Source organism: Tachyglossus aculeatus, chromosome 13 (assembly GCF_015852505.1).
Source record: "Tachyglossus aculeatus isolate mTacAcu1 chromosome 13, mTacAcu1.pri, whole genome shotgun sequence".
NCBI lineage: Eukaryota > Metazoa > Chordata > Mammalia > Monotremata > Tachyglossidae > Tachyglossus > Tachyglossus aculeatus.
In genome coordinates, this window is record NC_052078.1 from 20,516,580 (window position 1) to 20,538,324 (window position 21,745).

Here is a 21,745-nt window from a genome sequence, read left to right on the forward strand (position 1 = left end):
CTAGGTCACAGAGGGGACCGGGAGATGCCGACCACATTATTTCAAGCAAAACAGCAGCAGTCAGGACATCATTTCTAGCTTGGCTAAGCAAGTCAACGCTGGGGCCAATTTTTTCTTCACTAGAATATCTCAACCATACTGTCCTACCCCGACATCCCTAGTTGTCAATCAGGTAACCCCACTCCCTCCTTACCTTCTGCCCATCCTCTCCCACTCCTTCCACAAATCTTAATTTTCTCTCCTATGTCCCACCTGAACTTTCATTTATTTTTTTATTTCCATATAATTCCCATGCAACCTCCTACGCCTTACACCCCTAAATCTGTTCCCTGCCTGTGCTCAGGGCCTACCCTCTTTGCCCAAGTTGAGCTCCACTTATTACATTTTTCTAAAATATGTTTCACTGCTGGAGCCAGCCTCTTCCTCAGCTTGCAGCCCCCAGGACCTCCAGGGATACAAGAACCAGGCCAGGCTGGGGGGCGATGGGGATGGAGATGGGGAGAAGGGAAAGATGGTGACAGTCTCTGCCTGAGTCCCATCCCTAGGGTGTAGACTGAAAATAGAAGGGGGAATGAGAACTGAGTCTATAGGGAGTGGGAAGCAGAGGAAGGGCAGGGGGACAAAAGGGATTGATGATGAATGGCCGGAGAACCAGGAGAAAAAAATCAAGGTTGGGTAGTGTTTCCAGGAAAAGGGGGTGGTCCACAGTGTCAAGGGCAGCTGAGAGGTTGAGGAAGATTAGGACTGAGTGGAATCCATTAGAGGTGGTAAGAAAGAGAGAGTGGTTTCAGTGGATTGAAGGATCAACAACAAAATTGTGGAGGGTGAAGGGGAGGGGGATCCACTCTCTCAGAATGAGGGTTCATGGCATTACAAGGACAGTGCCTGGACAAAGTCACTCAGCCTTAGTTTTATAGTGATTGTAAAATAAAGTTTATCTAGGCACATTTCCCACTAAGGCTATCTCACCATCCAATGTGTCAGCTCAAATAGATTTTGTGGGCTTAGACTATTATGTTTAATCACTGGAACCAGGATTCTTTCTCTTTCGTCTCGTCCCACAATTTCTGCTTATAAATCGTTTTCCCGCAGCACTTTCTCATCGATAACAGATGAAGAAACGGAAGCACAGAGAGGTTAAGTGCCTTGCCTGAAGGCACATAGCCGGTGACTGGTAGAGCTGGGGAACTAAAGTCCAGGCCCCTTCACTCCCCAATCCCCTTGATTGCCCGACCTGTGCCCTCTCCACTAGGTCACATTGCCTCTGTTGCAGCAGAGGAGACTCACACACTGATCCTTTTGAGATTCTATCTAGAATGGACTAGGCCAGTTTTCTGTGCTAACTGGAAATTCTCGCTGGCATGTTTTGCAAAACGAATTCATTTGGGTCATTTACGAACCCCACCCTGAACGGGCTTCAGAAACACAGGTGTCTGGGCTCCTTGCCTCTATGGTTGTATGAGTCAGCAAGTGACTTGTTCAGTCTTGAGGCCTGGTTTAATGCAGAACCGAATGATGTCCAAGGGGAAGGCAGCTCTCTCTGTGTCAGAGGCAGTTAAAAAGTTCAAGATTCAGTCTGTGGAAACGTCTTCTGGGGCTTTGGTTCTCTAAGCACACGAAAATCCATCCGGAATCATTTCAACAGGCTTGGCCTTGAAACTTTCACTCCTTAGAGAAACATCAGAACCGAGGAACTACTGGATGGCTGGTTAGTCACATCGGACCTCAGTACAGTGTAATGCCTCTCAGGGTCACACCTGGAGAGTTCCCAGTACTCTACCAGCCTTGACTACGGGAGGGAGAGCCAGGCAGAGGCATATCCATTCCATTCCTTGCTTAGGAAGTGGCTGACGAGCGGGAGGCAATCTGCTACAGGTCAAAACTCACCTGTGCTGGGCAGCAACAGCATGGGAGAGAATCAAGAGCGAAGACTAAAGTTTACTGTGTGGAAGGAGGCAATGGTAAACCACTTCTGTATTTTTACCAAGAAAACTCTACGGCTACACTACCAGAATGACTGCAGATGGAGGTGGGGTGTTCTGGGAGAGACGTATCCATGGTATCACTACGGGTCGATGACTCAATGGCATAAGACAAGACGGTGCACTACTACTACTATTACCACCACTACCACTACTACAATATTCCACACTAAGTGCAACATATTCTTTTAGCAAGAGACCTAAGAGGTTTTATAACATAGTATGGGTCATTGGGCTATGTTTTTTTTGATGATAGTTTTAAAAGCACATTTTGAATAGAAACAAAGGTAAGGTTTGTATTATTTTCTTACAGCCAATGAGGGAAGCATAGCTATCCTCCTGTGACATCTGGGATGGGGGAAAGGTAACCAGGAGGGGGTGGCCTCCTTCTTAAATAATAATAATAACAATAATAATAATGTGTGTTAAGTACTTGAGAAGCAGCGTGGCTCAGTGGAAAGAGCCCGGGCTTTGGAGTCGGAGGTCATGGGTTCGTATGCCACCTCCGCCAACTGTCAGCTGGGTGACTTTGGGCGAGTCACTTCATTTCTCTGGGCCTCAGTTCCCTCATCTGGAAAATGGGGATGAAGACTGTGAGCCCCACGTGGGACAACCTGATTACCTTGTATCTACCCCAGCGCTTAGAACAGTGTTTTGCACATAGTAAGCGCTTAACAAATACCAACATTATTATTATTATTATTATTATTATTATTACTTACAATGGGCTAAGTACTGCACTGGGGGAGATACCGGATATTTAGGTCAGACACAATCCCTGACCTATAATGGGGCCCACAGTCTAAGGGAGAATAGGAATTTCACCCCCATTTTAAAGATGAGGAAACGGAGGCACAGAGAAGTCAAGTGACTCTCTCAAGGTCACACAGCAGTTAGGTGGTAGAGCTGGGATTAGAACCCACACCCCCTGACTTCCAGGATTGTGCTCTTTCCACTAGGTCACACACATCTTCCTTGACTCTGGTCTCTTGGGGGCTCAGAGAAAGCCTCAGGGATCAGGTTCTTGGAGACGGGTAGCCTTGGGCCCAGCAGCTAGCGTGACAGTGGGCCCAGCCCTGATCAGAGCCTTCGGACACCTTAGTATGGGCAGCCGCAGGGGGCCAGAGCAGAGACATGGGCAGAGGGGTAACTTCTTAAGAGTATTTTGCCACTTTCAAATTGCTGGGAGTTTATTCAACGACTGAAAGTGGTAGGCCAAACCTTCAGGATTCCTTCTGGGAACCTTAAAACCCACTCCCATTAAGTGAATCGTGGAGAAGAAAGCACCCTCCCCAACTGATCTCCGTCCAACGGATGGCAGCTCCTCTCCAGGGCCAGCCGCAGCAAGCACAAGGCCCGGGGCAAGGGAGGATGACCTCCCATCCCTGCCCACGTGGGGAAATATAGCATGCTTTCTGCATGGGATCACTATTGGCTATGGTGGCCTACTTCCACATAGGGACCTGCTAGGCTGGGAGAACATGCAGAAAGGGTCTCACCTCCATCCTCCAACTTGCAGGTAACCGTTTTTCATTCGAAGAGCAGGGGCAAAAAAGGGGGCATGACTAATAGTGGGATGGAATTTAAGAAAGGCAGGCTCAAGGGGGAAAGGCCAATGTCAGAAAGACATCATTTGGGGTTTTTTTCAGGCCCACCCTCAAATTGGTTCCTTCTCGGAAGCTCTTGGGTCTGGTTGGAGGCCTGGGAAGAGTGAGGCCGACTGTCTGGCTCAAACAGCTGTGGGGGTGGAAAGAATAATAATGATGGTATTTGTTAGGTGCTTACTATGAGCCAAGCACTGTACTAAATACAAGTGAATCAGGCCAGACACGGCTCCTGTCCTATACGGGGCTCACAGTCTAAATAGGAGGGAGAAGGGTTTAATCCCCATTTTACAGATGAGGAAACTGAGGCATAGAACAGTGAAGTGATTTGCCCATGGTCACACAAGAGGCAGGTGGCAGAACCTAGATTAGAAACCAGGTCCTCTGATTCCCAGGCCCGTGGTCTTTCCATTAGACCACACTGTATATAAAGAATGGCTTCACCCCACAGCTGGGAAAAATCCTTGGGGACACTGCTCCCCTTCACTGTCCTGGAAGTTGCCACCTATGCATAACTTCTTGTAGGCTTGGATCATGTCTACCGATTCTACTGCATTGTACTCCCTCAAACATTTAGTACAGTGCTGTACCTGCAGGACACACTCAGTAATACTCCCGATTGACTGACCTGACATTTTTGCAGCTGGGGAGCAAGGCACACCTGGGGATGCTGAATTTGGTGCTATCTACTTGCACGATCGCTCTGAGAGGAGAGGCTTGGGCCGAACCCTCCCCAAACAAGATGCTAGAGCTAAAACTTGCCCTGGGTTTCTATAGACAATTCACAGGAAGGGATAAAATAAATCAAAGAAAGCCTTATTCCAGACAAATGGTGTTCCCTGCTCCGTAGCAGGGTCAGATCTTTATGTTTGTTCAGTTAGGCAGCTAGCAGCACGCTGAAGACTCTCAGAAAATACCAGGCAAAAAAAAATCAGTCACACAATCTCTTATTATCTCTGTAGCTACTGACACACGGTGCAACCCTGGGCACATTCCAAACTCTGATGTGCCTGTAAAATAGGCTAGTGTTGCTTGTTTGCTTGTAGTGAAATGACTTATGGAGCTTGGGAAAAGTGTCAAAATAATGGACAGAGTGGTTGCACCTTTATTTCAAAGAGATAAAAATGGTTGCTCATCTTCAGATTGTGCCCCTGTATACTACTGTTAATCCCCATTACAAATGAGTAAACTAAGTCACACTGGCCCAAAATCCCTCAAGGAGCTGGCAAAAAAAGCAGGTCACCGTCACAATGCGGGGAGGAAAAGGAAAAAAAAAGTGAGTAGTGACTGAGCCAGTAATTAATGAGGAAAAGGAAGAATGCAATTAAAATTAATTTGGTCAGAAAATACGGCATTATGAACATGAGTGCCACCATTATTAATAATAATTGTGGTATTTGTTAAGTGCTTACTACGTGCCAAGCACCGTACTAAGCCTGAAGTAGAAACAAGCTAATCTGATTGGACACACTTCCTGTTCCACATGGGGCTCACAGTCTTAATCCCTATTTTACTGATGAGGTAACTGAGGCACAGAGAAGTGAAGGGACTTGTCCAAGGTCACCCAGCAGACAAGCGATGGAGCTGGGACTAGAACTGACCCCCAGGCCCGTGCTCTATCCACTAGGCCATGCTGCTTCTCATGATGCTTCTCACCATTATCAATCAGTGGTCCTCCTCATGGTTAGAGATGGGTCATCTGACACCCCTACCTTTCCCCCTACAACCCTAACTTTCCCTTTAGAAATGCACCACAGGCCTCTCATCCTGAATTTATCAACCTCCAGTGGACCTGGTGCTATTTTCCATCTACCTCATTTCTGGTGGGAAGGATTTCCAGTGCAAGCCCCACCTCCCAGAAGACCTGCCACAGACACCTCCTCCCCCGCCCCCCGACATGGGGGCCTGTCCTGCTCTCTCCATCGCGATACCGTGAGGACGACATGACGACATAAGGACAAGCCACAGCACAAGGACGAAGCCACAGCACGAGGATGAAGCCACAGCACGAGGACAAAGCCACAGCACGTGGCTGTCTCAACTTTGAGAACACTGGGGTTGGGGTGACGATGGTAGTGGCTGTTAGGACGGTCAGAACAGCCCTTCCTGGAGGTGGCAACTAAGGAGGAAAAAACTGCTCGTTAGCCCTTTGGTCTGTAAGTGCTATGGTATTTACTCTAGATTGTGAGCCCCTGGAGGGCCAGAGACCTTCTCTAATTCTCTCTCATCCATGTACATTTACCCGCAACTGAGTACACCGTTTTTCCCACAGTACGTTCTTAATTAAATATGACTGCTACTCTGTCTACGTGCTTACCATGCAGAAGTGTTTCCTTCTGTTTGTTTGGAACCTGCCACCCTCTGGCTTCAAACTCCGGCCTGGGCCTGTCCCGGATGACGAGAGTTTGCGGACGAACTATTCTGTGGAAGAATCTGCAGAATGAGGGAATCCTCCCTCGGTCTGGCACCAGTTCAGACTTTCTTAGTACACGTAGCTCACAGATTCCAGCAGAGCAGTAAATGACAACAGAGAGGTGTTCATCAGCCGCTAATGCGATCTGTAGGTGGTATACCATCAGACCCACATTATTCCTCACGTTCGATATGGCCTCCTTTCGTTCAAGATACCTTACAGCCCTGAACTGCTGGAGCAATTTTGCAACGGGGCTTTTCACTCTGAAACAATGGTGCTTAGCTAAAAGACAGGAGACACCATTATGGAAACACCATGTCCTCCCTCTCCCCACTGTTCGGATCGGTTTGATTTACAACCTCGGGTGTCTGGGTTGGAACAGTTTAATTTGGAACTTTTGGTACCTTGAGAAGCAGTGTGGCCTAGTGCAAAAGAGGCCGGGCCTGGGAAGCAGACAACTTGGGTTCTAATCCTGGCTCCACCACTTATCTGTGTGACCTTAGGCAAGTCACTTCACTTCTCTGTGCCTCAATTACCTCATCTGTGAGCCCCATGTGGGTCATGGACTTTGTCCAATCTGATCATCTTGAATCTGCCCCAGTGTTTGGACAGTGTCTGGCACATAGTAAGCACTTAAGTACCATTAAAAAAAAAAAAAACCCTTGATCTTTCTGGGTGTCTATCTCCCATCAATCCCTAAAGCCCCACTTGTTGTGGGCAAGGAACATGTCTACCAACTCCATTATACTGTACTCTCCCAAGCACTAAGTATGTTATTCTGTCCCTGGTAAGCACTCAATAAATATGATTGATCTTTTCCCCAACAGAAAATCTGTCCAGTGACAACAGACGATGGTGTTTCATTATTATTACTACTAATAATAACAAAAATCATTATAATTATTACTACCACTACTACTAAAAACAATAATGATTATAATACTTGTTAAGAGCTTACTATGTGCCTACCACCGCTCTAAGCACTGGTAGATACACGTTACTCAGGTTGGACACAGTCCCTGCCCCACATGGGGCTCACAGTCTTAATTCCCATTTTACAGATGAGGTAACTGAAGCCTAGAGAAGTTAAGTGACTTGCTCAACGTCAAACTGCAGATATGTGGCGGACCAGGGTTGGAAACCTGGGCCTCCTGAGTCCCAGGCCCACGTTTTACACTTTCAGTGTGCAGATCACTGTCCTAACCACTTACAATAGGGTAATTAGAGACCCGGTCTCTGCCTTCAAGAAGCTTACAATAAAAGAAGGCTTCTTCTGATTCTCCTCCATTGGCTGCATTTGCTTTGAAAGTGTGTAACTCCAACTCCCCCACCCACCCGCCCCCACCCCGTCCCAGATCCTCTGAGAAACACCCAGAATTGACCCATCCCTTTCTCAACCAGAATCTTAAATGAGGGCCTGGGATTCACCACTTGGCAGAACCATTTCCTTTCAACTTCCAGTCCGATCATGTTATTCAGCGCCAAGGCTGCAGGCCCCCCTCAATGCCAACAACCCCCTTGGACAAGGCTCTGGCCAAGCAACAAACAGCACAAATGAATGAGTTTCAGGCCTGAAATTCACTGCAGGAACATTGGCAAAGCATTTCACCCCTTGGGGCCTTAGCTCGCCTTCTGGGAAATGTAGTAGTAATAACAAGAATAATAATAATAATAATGATGACATTTGTTAAGCACTTATTATGTGCAAAGCACTGTTCTAAGTGCTAGGGAAGATACAAGGTTATCAGATTGTCCCACGTGGGGCTCACAGTTTTAATCCCCATTTTATAGATGAGGGAACTGAGGCCCAGAAAAGTTAAATGATTTGCCCAAAGTCACACAGCTGACAAGCAGCGGAGCCGGTATTAGAACCTATGACCTCTGACTCCCAAGCCCAAGTGCACTTTCCACTGAACCATGCTGCTTCCTAATAGTAGTAGTAACAGTATTTAAGGGCTTACTTTGCGCAGCGCAGGGTACTAAATGCTAGGAAAAAATACACAGGTGCAAATTAGACACGATCCCTGACTCTCCATGGGTACCGATATAAGAAGAAAGGCTTTGATATTCAGTCCCTAACCACCCAATGCAGCCATCAAGGTGACATTCTCTGCGGGGCCAAAAAACAATTCAGCAAAAACATTTCTTTTCTCCAGGCAGAGAGGAAGGTGTGGTGCCTACAGATTACGCACCCACCAAGTCGCTCTTCCCTGCCCCAACGTGAGTCTGGGTGTGAGCGTGGATTTGGCAGACACGGGGAGCAGGGCACAAGATGCGGCCTGTCCAGTAGAGCCGGGATGGGGTCAAGCCGGGGTCGGGGCAGAGAGGCAAGTTGATTGTGCCTCCATCTCATTTCACTCACCTTTCACCCCCTGCTCCACCCACATATTCCATGTCACCAAATTCCATCTGTTCAACCATCACCACATCGCCAAAACCTACCCTTTCCTCTCCATCCAAACTGCTACCACGTTAACTCAAGCACTTATCTTACCCTGCTTTGTTTGCATCAACCTCTTTACTGACCTCCCTGCCTCCTGTTTTTCCGCATTCCAATCCATATTTCACTCTGCTAACCAGATCACTTTTCTAAGATACCATTCATTCCATGTTTCCCCACTCCTCAAGATCCTCCAGTGGTTGCCCATCCACCTCTGTATCAAAAAGAAACTCCACAGGATTGGCTTTAAAGCACTCCATCACCTTGCCCCCTCACCTTCCCTTGCTTCTCTCCTTCCCTTGCTTCTCTCCTACTACAACCCAGACTGCAAACTTCACTCTTCCAATGCCACTCACTGGACCTCAACTGCATCTATCTCACTGCCGACCTCTCATCCACGTTCTGCCTCTGGCCTGGAACAACCTCTCTTTTTATATCTGACAGACAATCACTCTCCCACCTTCAAAGCCTTATTAAAAGCACATCTCCTCCAAGAGGCCTTCCCCAATTACACCCTCATTTTCTCTTCTCCCACTCCCTTATGCGTCATCCTTGCACCTGCATGTACACCATATGTTCACCCCTCTGTCCACCTCACAGCACTTATGTATATATCCGTCATTCCTTTATTTGTATTAATGCCTGTCTTCCCCTTTACGCTGTAAGATAATTGGAGCAGGAAACGTTTCTACCACACAGTAAGTGCTCAATAAACATGATTGATTGATTGCTCAAATGCATCCTTCTGCCTGGAACTCCCTCCCCCTGCATATTAGAGAAGCAGCGTGGCTCAGTGGAAAGAGCATGGGCTTGGGAGTCAGAGGTCATGGGTTCTAATCCCAGCTCTGCCATTTATCAGCTGTGTGACTTTGGGCAAGTCACTTAACTTCTCTGTGCCTCAGTTATCTCATCTGGAAAATGGAGATTAAGACTGTGAGCCCCATGTGGGACAACCTGATTACCTTGTATCTCCCCCAGTGCTTAGAACAGTGCTTGGCACATAGTAAGCGCTTAACAAATACCAAAATTATTACTGTTGTTATTATCATTATTATTATTATCTGACAGATCACCACTCTCCCCATCTTCAAAGCCCTACAGAAATCATATCCCTTCTGGAAAGCTTTCCCTGACTAACCTCTCATCTCCCTGCCATATTCTCCCTCCCTTCTACATCACCTTAGCACTCAGACTGTGGCAATAATCAAAGCATCTCATTACAGATGAGGTAACTGAGGCACAGAGAAGTGAAGCGACTTGCCGAAGATCACACAGAAACCAAGTGATGGAGTCGGAATTAGAACCCATAACCTTAAGATTCCCAGGCCCATGCTCTATCCAATTGGAAAACATTCTACAATACCCTCCACTCATCTGAAGTCCCTCCAAGTCAGAAGCAGCCAAGAGAGAACCAGGACCCAATCCAGGAAGTAATTTAGAAAGTAGGTGAAAATGCGGTTCACAGTATAAAACATGGCAAGTACCCTGAGAGGAATGGCTTATAACTGGAATATCTCAATGGAGACACACTTCTATAAACAGTTGTCCTTCACACTCCTAAATGATGTCACTGAGATGAAGGTGACCCAGAGGTGTGCAGGGATGACTGAAAAGGTTAATGTGGGAACCTGAAGTTCCAGGCACACCTGGCATAAAAAACAGATTGTCCTTTGCTGAGTACACTTCTGGTTCAAGATCGGAATACTGTTGGACAACATGCACTGAGGAAGAGATAACTGTCACCCAAAGACAAACTAAATAATGCAGATTCTAAATGAAGCAATCCAGGGAGAAACAAGGAGTAATGATATGGTGCGTGCACACGCACACACACACAAACACATTCTACATGCAAAGTAAAATAAAGTTGAGGAGGCCAGGAGACTCATAGCTTGGGCAACTGATGGACCTGCCTATCAGATGGGATCACAATAAGCAGAAAACGTTGGTGAAGAAGGCCAGAAACACAGTAGGAAGATCCAACAACACAACGTTTTGACCAGAGCTGGATGCAGCCCGCTCGACATAGAATACAATTGTCCGTTGTCAACTTGCATTCATGGAAGAACCAAACAGGATGAGTCAGATGAAATGACTGTCACTTCTGCGGGCCGATCTTGCCCATAAAAGACTAAAATATGGTCGCTGGCAATGTGTGCACTTCAAGTTCACCACAACAATGACAGCTTACAGTGATAACTATTTAAAACCTGACTGAAGCCCCGGGCATGATTCTCATATCGTGACCTCAACTTCCAGGCAAAGACAAATTGTCCCAGAGACTTTAGGGAACAAGGGGAATTTCTCCTGTGGCAGTGGAATCTAAAGGGAAAGAAAGGTAGGGATGGAAATGAGAAAAAGTAGGGATGTTGGATAGCCCATTCCTGAAGGTCTCTCTGACTAGCGATGATCCCTAACACTTGAGTTTGGCAGGAAGTTATCCCAGGTGGGGTTCAGGGAGGTTTCTATGCATCTTCCTACAGCTCAAAGTGGAAGATGCAATCTCTGCCGATGGGGACCAAACTGCCACCAAATCAAACATCGTGACCATTCCAGTAAGCGGCCAACTTCTTCTCGAAATGGCCACCAGACTAAAAACTCACTCACTCAATCAATCAATCGTATTTATTGAGTGCTTACTGTGTGCAGAGCACTGTACTAAGCGCTTGGGCAGTACAAATTGGCAACACATAGAGACAGTCCCTACCCAACAGTGGGCTCACTCACACGAATCTAGCTTTATACTATCCCCAACCTAATATACCCTTTCCCATACAATCGCCCAGCTAATGGCACCTTGTTTCTTCATCCATGGTGCTGGGCTCGTCTCCAGGGGCAAGAATCTTGAGGAAAGGGGCTCTCCGCCTTTTGACAATATCTTCCAGAGATGATTGAGTCATCAGCCGCCCAGTTCTGCTCCTTACAACACAATATAAATGAGAAATGTGTATTTTAAGGCTCTGTATGTTTTGGTGTCGCTACGCATTGACTGCCAATTAGTGGTGTTGCGTAAAGCTGCTCACTAGTGACTCTTGGAATTATAATAATGATGGAATGGACTGTGAGGCCTTCCTTTCAAATTCCTAAGCATGAGCCGGTGATTAGATTAAAAGGCCAAAGGCATGACATCACAGCTTTGCCCCATCTTGCCTCCTAGTTCATAACGAGGCCCGAGTTTCCTGTGGGTCTTTTTCATTATTATTTGAAGCTGACATTTTATACCTTTTTCCCAGGGGAGGCCGGGAAACCAAAAACTTAAAATAACCAAAGGAGAAGCAGCGTGGCTCAGTGGAAAGAGCTCGGGCTTGGGAGTCAGGGGCCATGGGTTCGAATCCCAGCTCTGCCGCTTGTCAGCTGTGTGGCCTTGGGCAAGCCACTTAACTTCTCTGTGCCTCAGTTACCTCATCTGTAAAATGGGGATGAAGACTGTGAGCCCCACCTGGGGCAACCTGATCATCAATCGTATTTATTGAGTGCTTACTGTGTGCAGAGCACTGTACTAAGCGCTTAGTACTGTACTAAGTGTACTAAGTGGTCCACTGACCTGTCGTAACCAAACGTCGGAAGTTAAACAGGATGTACAAGTGCTCGTTCTGAGCGCTTTTCGTAAGGGGGAGTTGGAAGAAGCCGTGAGGAAAGTGGTGACTAAGCAAGACATGGAATCGATAGGACCTATCTGAATTCATTCAGAATTAAGTGCAATTCCATCGTCTACCGTCTATTTTTAAGAAAAAGTTGATCGATTCCATCGTGTTATTGGATGCGACTTCACCTTAAACTATCTGCACTAATCTAAACATTAGTGTGACAGGTGTACGATTGAACTGGCTGGTTTTCTCTCCAGGTGTAGTTCTGGTTTCCATTTTTTTTATCCCATGAATCTAAAACTTCGGACCATCTTAGTTATATTATTTCAGCATCTGAATGTGAAAATATTTTAAATCGCTTATGTTCTGCATTCTTGGGAGGTCTGGAGGGGGTAGTGAAGTGGAAGTTAAGGAATTCCAGATATGATTTGTCTTGTGAAAGCTTCCTCCAAGCCAGCCTTACTGATTTCCCTCATTAAGCGCTTAGTACAGTGCTCTGCACATAGTAAGCGCTCAATAAATACGATTGATTGATTGATTTAGGGAAATTTAGGGAAATCCCCCTTTTAGACTGTGAGCCCACTGTTGGGTAGGGACTGTCTCTATATGTTGCCAACTTGGACTTCCCAAGCGCTTAGTACAGTGCTCTGCACACAGTAAGCGCTCAATAAATATGATTGATGATGATGATGCCTGATCACCTTGTATCCCCCCAGCGCTTAGAACAGTGTTTTGCACATAGTAAGCGCTTAACAAATGCCATTATTATTATTATTATTATTATTATTTTAAAAATATTACGTTTTCAGCTGGAGAGCTGAGGTAAAGATGCGACGGAGGTGGGGGCGGGGTCACGTGCCCACACGGGGACCACGTGATCGAGAGGGGGTTGGCGGGGGCGCCTTCGCGCATGCGCGACGTTGAAGCTGTCGCGCATGCGCGCGAGGCTGAGGCGCCTGAGGCTGAGGCGCGCGAGGCCCAGTCAGTCAATCAATCAATCAGTCGTATTTATTGAGCGCTTACTGTGTGCAGAGCACTGTACTAAGCGCTTGGGAAGTACAAGTTGGCAACATAAAGAGACAGTCCCTCCCCAGCAGTGGGCTCACAGTCTAAAAGTCATCCCCTTCCCCAACTCCACATTGTTTATGTACATATCCGTCATTTTATTTATTTCTATTAATATCCAGCCCCCCCCCCGCCAGACTGGAAGTTCCTTGTGGGCAGGGAGGGTGTTAAATCGTTGTGGTGTTCCCTCCCAAGCGGTTAGTACAGTGCTCTTGCTCTACACACAGGAAGCGCCCAATAAATACGAGTGACTGACCTAATCAATCGTATTTATTGGGCATTTTATGTGCAGAGCGGTGTACTAGGCGTGAGATGCTCAGCAATCAATCAGTATATTCATTCGTTCAATCGTATTAACTGAGTGCTTACTGTGTGCAGAGCACTGTACTAATCAATCAATCAATCGTATTTATTGAGCGCTTACTGTGTGCAGAGCACTGGACTAAGCGCTTGGGAAGTACAAGATGGCAACATATACAGACAGTCCCTATCATCATCATCAATCATATTTATTGAGCGCTTACTGTGTGCAGAGCACTGGACTAAGCGCTTGGGAAGCACAAGATGGCAACATATAGAGACAGTCCCTACCCAACAGTGGGCTCACAGTCTAAAAGGGGGAGACAGAGAATGAAACCAAACATACTAACAAAATAAAATAAATAGAATAGATATGTACAGTAAAATAAATAAATAAATAGAGTAATAAATATGTATAGACATATATACATATATACAGGTGCTGTGGGGAAGGGAAGGAGGTAAGATGGGGGGGATGGAGACGGGGACGAGGGGGAGAGGAAGGAAGGGGCTCAGTCTGGGAAGGCCTCCTGGAGGAGGTGAGCTCTCAGTAGGGCCTTGAAGGGAGGAAGAGAGCTAGCTTGGCGGATGGGCAGAGGGAGGGCATTCCAGGCCCGGGGGATGACGTGGGCCGGGGGTCGATGGCTCAGCAATCAATCAGTTCATTCATTCACTCAATCAATCGTATTAACTGAGCGCTTACTGTGTGCAGAGCACTGTACTAAGCACCTGTGAAGTGCAAGTTGGCAACATATAGAGATGGTCCCTACCCAACAGCGGGCTCACAGAGGGCTCACTGTGTGCAGAGCGCTTGGGAGACTACAAAAGCTTAGTACGTAGTACTTAGTGCATAGGAAGCGCTTAAACACTACCACAATTATTAGAATAAAATATTTCCAAGTATTCATTCCGAAAGATTGAATTCTGCCCCATCAGTAAATCAATGGTATTTGTAGAGTGCTTACTATGCGCTGAGAACCGTACTAGGTGCTTGGGACTATGTCCAACTTGTATGGAAAATTTTAAAGGTAACGTGATTATTTTATGAGCCCCTGGCAGAGGTTTTTTAAAACTATTTTTGCTGGGTAGGGGACACCAAGGTGTGGTACTGAATGAAGTTTATGAGGCTAGGAAAAGCAGCAACGTCAATCAAATTGAATTTATATCTACCGCAAGAAGATTCCACTATGTATGGAGTAGGCCACATTTTGCCTTTAGGGTTGGGGCTGCATAAAACTGTTCCCCTTTCAGTTAGCATTTGAATTGGAACTTCTCCAAAAGCACCTATAGATTGCAGGAACTCACCTAAGTTATTCAGTAGTTTTTTATTATTATTATTTTGGGGGGCGGGAGAGGGAGGGTTCTCTTACCTGGACCTGAAAGGTGGAGCCCAGATACGATGTGCTTCGCTAAGGGATAGGCATCACTAAAGCGTGAAGAAAGATTTTCCCAACATCCACCCTTGGTTTGTTCTTTGGAGAACGAGGCTCTGAGGTTACCTTGAGGAACGGAAGATGGTTACTTAGGGCTGGGTTTAAGAATTGAATGGCGAGGGTTAACGGACCAGACCACTTCATCCGGGGAGTGGGAGTTGTGTGAAGGGGAATTTGGGATTGGGGTGTGGATGGTGATAATAGAATATGAGGCTCCACCAGGGGAGGTTGCAGCAAGCCATGGCAGGGGTGGGAGAGTTATAGATTGCCGAACTTGTAGCACCTTTCTTTTATTTATTTAGTTTAGATGCTGCACCTTTCTTTTATTTATTTATTTATTTTAGGTGCTTACTTTGTGCCAGGTATTGTACTAATTAATAATAATTATGGTACTTGTTAAGTGCTCACTATGCGCCAGGTACTGTTTTAAGCTCGGGGGCAGATACAAGATGCTCAGTTGGACACAGATCATGTCCGACATGGGGCTCCCAGTCTTAATCCTCATTCTAAAGATGAGATAACTAAGGAAGTGAAGTGACTTGCCCAAGGTCACACAGCAGCTTTGCCACGAAAATGAGGGACGTTGAACTGGAAATAAACCTGGGAGAGGCTCCAGGGCTAGGAGGGAAGCTGGCTAGAAGGTCCCTGGGACAAAAGCATCATCTGAATAGTAATAATAATAATAACTCTGGTATTTGTTAAGTACTTACTGTGTGCCAGGCACTGTACTAGGCACTGGGGTAGATACAAGGTAATCAGGTTGGACACAGTCCCTGTCCCACATAGGGCTCACAATCTTAATCCCTTCAAGGCCCTACTGAGAGCTCACCTCCTCCAGGAGGCCTTCCCAGACTGAGCCCCCTCCTTCCTCTCCCCCTCCTCCCCCTCTCCATGCCCCCTGCCTTACCTCCTTCCCTTTCCCACAGCACCTGTATATATGTATATATGTTTGTACATATTTATTACTCTATTTATTTATTTTACTTGTACATACCTATTCTATTTATTTTATTTTGTTAATATGTTTTGTTTTGTTCTCTGTCTCCCCCTTCTAGACTGTGAGCCCACTGTTGGATAGGGACCGTCTCTACGTGTTGCCAACTTGTGCTTCCCAAGCGCTTAGTACAGTGCTCTGCACACAGTAAGCGCTCAATAAATACGATTGATTGATTGATTAATCCCCATTTCACAGATGAGGTGACTGAGGCACAGAGAAGTTAAGTGACTTGCCCAAGGTCACACAGCAGACAAGTGGTAGAGACTGGATTAGAGCCCAGGTCCTTCTGACCCCCAGGTAAGTGCTCTATCCACTAGGCCACGCAGCAGGCGGGTGGTGGGGAATAGGAGATGCTTCTCTGTGGGGACAAGGTGAGAGTGAAGCCATAAACTCTTCTGGTGGACACCGGGGCCTGGTTCAGGAGGTTTAAAGAAATGATGACACTTCCCTCCCGTCCACTCAGAAGGCTCCCTCACTTCCGGGGGAGGGGGTGGCCCGAGACCTGGGTGTTGCTATGACAACAGACTCTGGGCCACCCCAAGGGTGGCTTCACCGAGAGACTGGTGGAAAGGTTCCTCGATGGCCAGCTGGGGCCCGGCACCCCGGGCCGAGCGCTGGAGGGAGGTGCTCGGAGACATCGAGTTCTCCTTAGAGCAGCTGAAGCTCACCACTAGGTAACCAGGGGCCTCCCCACGCTTCCCCTCCACCAAGTCTCCTTCCTCTCCAAGCCCCTTCCTCCAGCTGCCCCCCCCCCAATCTCTTTATTTTAATGGTGTTTGTCTCATACTTATCTCCCTCCTCTCACCCTCTAACTTCCCTTCTCTGCCCTTCTCCCCTACCCCATATCCCTTCCACCAACCGCCCCCGATTCCCACCCCCAATTCCCCTTCCCCATCCCTGTACCTTCCCTTCTCTGTCCTTTTCCCTCACCTCCATCTCCCTTCCACCTACCACCTCCCATTCCCTCCCCCAAATTCCTTTCCCTATCCTTCTACCACTCTTCTCCATCCTTCTGCCCCACCCTTCCACAACACCCCCCCATGCTTGTTCCCATTTCCCATCCCCAATTCTCCACTCAGTCTCCTGAATAATCAATCTTCCATCAATCAATCAATCGTATTTATTGAGCGCTTACTATGTGCAGAGCACTGTACTAAGCGCTTGGGAAGTACAAATTGGCGTCCCTTCCAATACTCAATCTCCCTGCCAATGGTTTGTGTACCAGGGAAATGCCAACCTGAAAATACTTGTTTTGGGGCTCTTGGCAAAGACATACATGTGCAGATGTGCCCGTCAGTTCATTCATTACCTAAGGGCTCAATCACAGGGAGGCTGAAGAGGTGGCTAGGCGGGGAAGGGCAAAGATGCCTTCCTTACCTCTTCTCAGCTGCCTTGTCACTCCTGAAGGCATTATGCTCCTGGCCCCACCTTCTTGTGGTTTTTAAACATCCTTACTGAATGTCCGGACATTGGTCCAGTTACATAAGGGGTAATTGCATGCTGTCATGCTCAACCCTCCTTAGAACAGCCCAGGGGAAATACATTCACAACAACACCTTTCTGCCAGGGCAGATCCTGTTTCTTCAACAAGGCCATGATGAAGTGGGGAAACAGAGGCAGTACTCATTCATTCATTCATTCATTCATTCAATCGTATTTATTGAGCACTTACTGTGTGCAGAGCACTGTACTAAGCGCTTGGGAAGTACAAGTTGGCAACCTATAGAGACGGTCCCTACCCAACAGCGGGCTCACAGTCTAGCACTCTCCTTCTGGTCTCCATCCTTGAGTCCTCATGAAGTGCTGAGCAAACATGGGACTGGGGCGGCATAGTGCGAAGAGCATGGGCCTAGGAGCCAAAAGACTTGGGTTCTAATCCCAGCTCCAGAACGTAACTGCTGTGAGACCTTGGGCAAGTCACCTAATTTTTCTTTTGCTCAGTTACCTCATCGGTAAAATAATAATAATAATAATGGCATTTATTAAGCACTTACTATGTGCAAAGCACTGTTCTAAGTGCTGGGGAGGTTACAAAGTGATCAGGTTGTCCCACATGGGGCTCACAATCTTAATCCCCATTTTACAGATGAGGTAACTGAGGCACAGAGAAGTTAAGTGACTTGCCCAAAGTCACACAGCTGACAGTTGCCGGAGCCAGGATTTGAACCCATGACCTCTGACTCCAAAGCCCGGGCTCTTTCCACTATGCCACGCTGCTTCCCGTGGGGATGAAGTACCTGTTGGGGATGGGGATGAAGTACCTGTTCTCCCTTCTGCTTAGACTGTAAGCCTCATGTGGGTCAGGGATTGGGTCCAAAGTGCTCACCCCTGGCAAGTCAGTACCTAGGGCCTGTTCTTGGCAATTAGGGAGAATTTCTGTGGCCTGGGACATTTATTTGAATTTATCTGGAAAGCTAACTTCATTTTCTTTAGCAATCATGCTGAGACAGCAGAAATACCTTTCTCTGTTTCTCTCAGGGTTTCTATTTCAGATGAAATTCAAGTGGGCTTCTTCAACACAGACCACTCCACCCAAACTGACATCAGTGAAGTGAAGGAATTGAAGGAGATGACTCGGACCACTCAAACCATGCTGAAAGTAAGTTTCAAGATTCCGGGCTCTCAATGTGAGGTGGCATTAAAGCACCTTCACTGTCGTTATCTTCACATTCCTCTTATATATACATACATGTCTTAAATTAATTTTTCAAAATGAGGTTCAGCAGGCCAAGGTACCTCCGTTATATAAGAGCAGCTGCTTCTTTCATCAACACCAAGTCTGGTGGGGATATCAGTGCTTCACTTAAATCAAGGGGGAATATCGGGAGAGATGTGGAAGGAAAGAGAGGCCACCTGCATCCGGGACTGGGGTGTGTCTATGCCAACTCACCCAGGGCTGGGCGTACACGCACAAGTGTTTGGAGTTGAACACGCAGGTAGGGATCTGTTTCCCATGAGGTCAGGGTTGGGTAGAGCCTGGCCCTTAGCCCAGTCATGGCTCCAACTTACAGCCAGCCCCCATTTGTATGGCAGAGCAGAGCAGAGTCACTAAGGTGGGGTCTGGCCCTCCCTTTCCCGTCCCAGTTCCAGGGGTGAGGTGGTCCCACCGTTCTCCAGAGTTGGCCTCAACTATCACTGGGCACACTGGACTGTGAGCTCATTGTGGGCAAGGAATGTGTCTGTTTATTGTTGTATTGTACCCTCCAAAGCACTTAGTACAGTGCCTGCACACAGTAAGCGCTCAATAAATATGATTGACTGACTAGGTTGTGAGCTCTTTGAGGACGGAAATCATGTCTACCAACTCTGTTGCACTACTCTCCCCAGCGCTCAGTAAATACCATCGATTGATTGATTGATTGTATGTTTTAGTGGGAGAAGAATGGGTTGGTGAATAGGGAGATAGAGAGTGGCCAGGCCAAAGTAGTTAGTATTTTGTTAATATGTTTTGTTTTGTTGTCTGTCTCCCCCTTCTAGACTGTGAGCCCACTGTTGGGTAGGGACTGTCTCTATATGTTGCCAACTTGTACTTCCCAAGCGCTTAGTACAGTGCTCTGCACACAGTAAGTGCTCAATAAATACGATTGATTGATTGATTGATTGTGCCAAGTTCTGAGAAGAAGCATGGCCTAGTGGAAAGGGCATGGGTATGAGAGTCACAGGACCTGGGTTCTAATCCTGTCTTTGCCACTTTACAGTCCCAATACACAGTCATCTAAGTGGCCCAGGTGCCATGGATCAGCTCTGGGTTAGGACGGAGGGAGAGAGGGAGAGAGTTGGCTTGCGTATAAAATTGCCCATCTTTACATTTCCAGATCACCAAGTCCCTGCAGCATGATTTTATATTCCTCAAAAGTTTCCTTCAGACAGAGTTTGAAAAAAAACTTCAAGAGGAATCTTGGAAACTCTTCACCCAGCTAAACGATAGACTGAAAGCGATCGAATCCCATCATCGACAGGTACGGATCTTCTCGATCCTTTCCGTGTGGAACGCTGAACGCCGAGAGCCAGTCTTTCCTTCCTACTAAAGCACTCGAGCTAGGAACTGTGAGGGGAGGTGAAGGTTCTCTGAGCCTGTGCATCATCATCATCATCAATCGTATTTATTGAGCGCTTACTATGTGCAGAGCACTGTACTAAGTGCTTGGGAAGTACAAATTGGCAACACATACAGTCCCTACCCAACAGTGGGCTCACAGTCTAAAAGGGGGAGACAGAGAACAAAACCAAACATACCAACAAAATAAAATAAATAGGATAGATATGTACAAGTAAAATAAATAAATAAATAGAGTAATAAATATGTCCTGGATGTGTGCAGGACTCTTCAAGCCTCGTAAAGGCCTTAGTGAAGCCTGGTCACTGGGCCTGAGCCTTCAGGGGAGGTGAGACCCAGAGAGAGGGCCCTGAAAAAGAAAATGATGGTTCGAGGGAAAGGGAAGTCCCAGAAGGCCGTGGCACCTTCCCTGAATAATGTACCAAGCATGCCCCAGCCTCCATCAGTAAATCCTAGTATTTAAAGTGAGCAAAGAGCAGAGGGGATTGAAAGCTCTGTTGCCAATTTGTACTTCCCAAGTGCTTAGTACAGTGCTCTGCACACAGTAAGCACTCAATAAATACGATTGATGATGATGATGTCTACCCATTTTACTGTACTGTACTCTCCCGAGCACTTAGTACAGTGCTCTGCACACAGTAAGTGCTCAGCAAATACCAATGATTGATTCATTAACAGTAAGGTGGCGGCAAAGGGTGGAGTGAAAGGGAAAACAGAAGAGGTGAGTGAGAGAAGCACACGATTGGGGTATCTAAGAAAAGGAACCTTTTCCCCCTGAAGTTGGCCCTTTCAAGGCCACCCCCTAAAAAATCATGTCCCCTTCTAGCTCTGATGCTTTGAAGAGCACCCAGAAGTCTGCTAACCTGAAAACTTCCCCAACTGAAGGTGGGTGAATTGGGAGAAAGGCACGGTAGGCTGAAGTATCATAGAAGTAAAGGATTTAATTTAGCCTGAAGCTTCCAAGGGGCCAGAACAAACAAGTGGTTGGTGGTGAAAATACTTAAATTATTCACTGTTTATTTAAGTTGCTATGCAGAATGAGGCTCAAATAAAAAAAAGCATATGTCAGCAATGAAATGGTACCATTGCTCCTGTCAGAACAAACTATGAGTTTTAGATGAAATAATTGTTTATTTACATTTGATTTGCAGAAGGAGTCTCAAATGAGAAAAAGCTTCTGTCAGCAACTAAGCGATGCCATTGCTATCATCAAAGCAAGTTACAAGGTGGGTTTAACTTGATTGAAACACCAGGAAAACACATTATAAATAAGTGTGTTATGCTCTAGTACCATAACACGTAAGTACTATTAATGAAAACTATCCAAACAAAAAGGAGATATAATATTGATAGTACAGGTAGCAAAATTGAAACAGTACTTAGAGAGGAATTTATATTTCCCACAACTAAACAGTCCTAAAAATTATATCCAGCGAACATATTGGAGAAATTGACTTGAAAAATGATTGTCAAACAAGAAACCGCGAAGCAGTGTGGCTTAGTGGATAGAGCATGGACCTGGGAATCAGAAAGAACTGGGTTCTAATCCCACCACTTGTCTGCTGTGTGACCTTGAGCAAGTCATTTCACTTTGCTGTGCCTCAAGTACCTAATCTGTAAAATGGGAATTAAGACTGTGAGCTCCATGTGGCTGGCACATAGTAAGCACTTATCAAATGCCATAACAAAAGTTACCTGATGCTAAAATATTTACAGTTCCTCTGTTTTAATTTGTGCGCTCTTATTGTCTCCAGGAGCTTTAGATCATCATTTCTTTTTAGTTATTCCTCAAGCTAATCGTACATATTAGCAGTAATTTGCACTAGATTTTTAGCTCCTTGAAAACCAAAGTTTGTGTCTCATTCTC

The 21,745-nt window shown here is 46.4% G+C and overlaps 1 protein-coding gene and 1 non-coding gene across 2 annotated transcripts in view; both read left to right on the forward strand.

Annotated features, from left to right (window-relative positions):
- Positions 1-1,739: 1,739 nt before the first annotated feature.
- On the forward strand, positions 1,740-1,877 carry LOC119936452. The gene has a single exon (XR_005453778.1). It is a non-coding gene; the product is annotated as a small nucleolar RNA SNORA7 (small nucleolar RNA).
- Positions 1,878-16,400: 14,523 nt separating this feature from the next.
- C13H10orf67 (chromosome 13 C10orf67 homolog) overlaps positions 16,401-21,745 on the forward strand; it is a 60,882-nt gene continuing 55,537 nt past the window's right edge. The window contains exons 1-4 of the mRNA XM_038755947.1: positions 16,401-16,495; positions 18,300-18,420; positions 19,637-19,780; positions 21,030-21,104. Of these exons, the coding sequence (XP_038611875.1) occupies positions 16,401-16,495; positions 18,300-18,420; positions 19,637-19,780; positions 21,030-21,104 (435 nt within the window). The remainder of the gene's footprint in view (positions 16,496-18,299; positions 18,421-19,636; positions 19,781-21,029; positions 21,105-21,745) is intronic.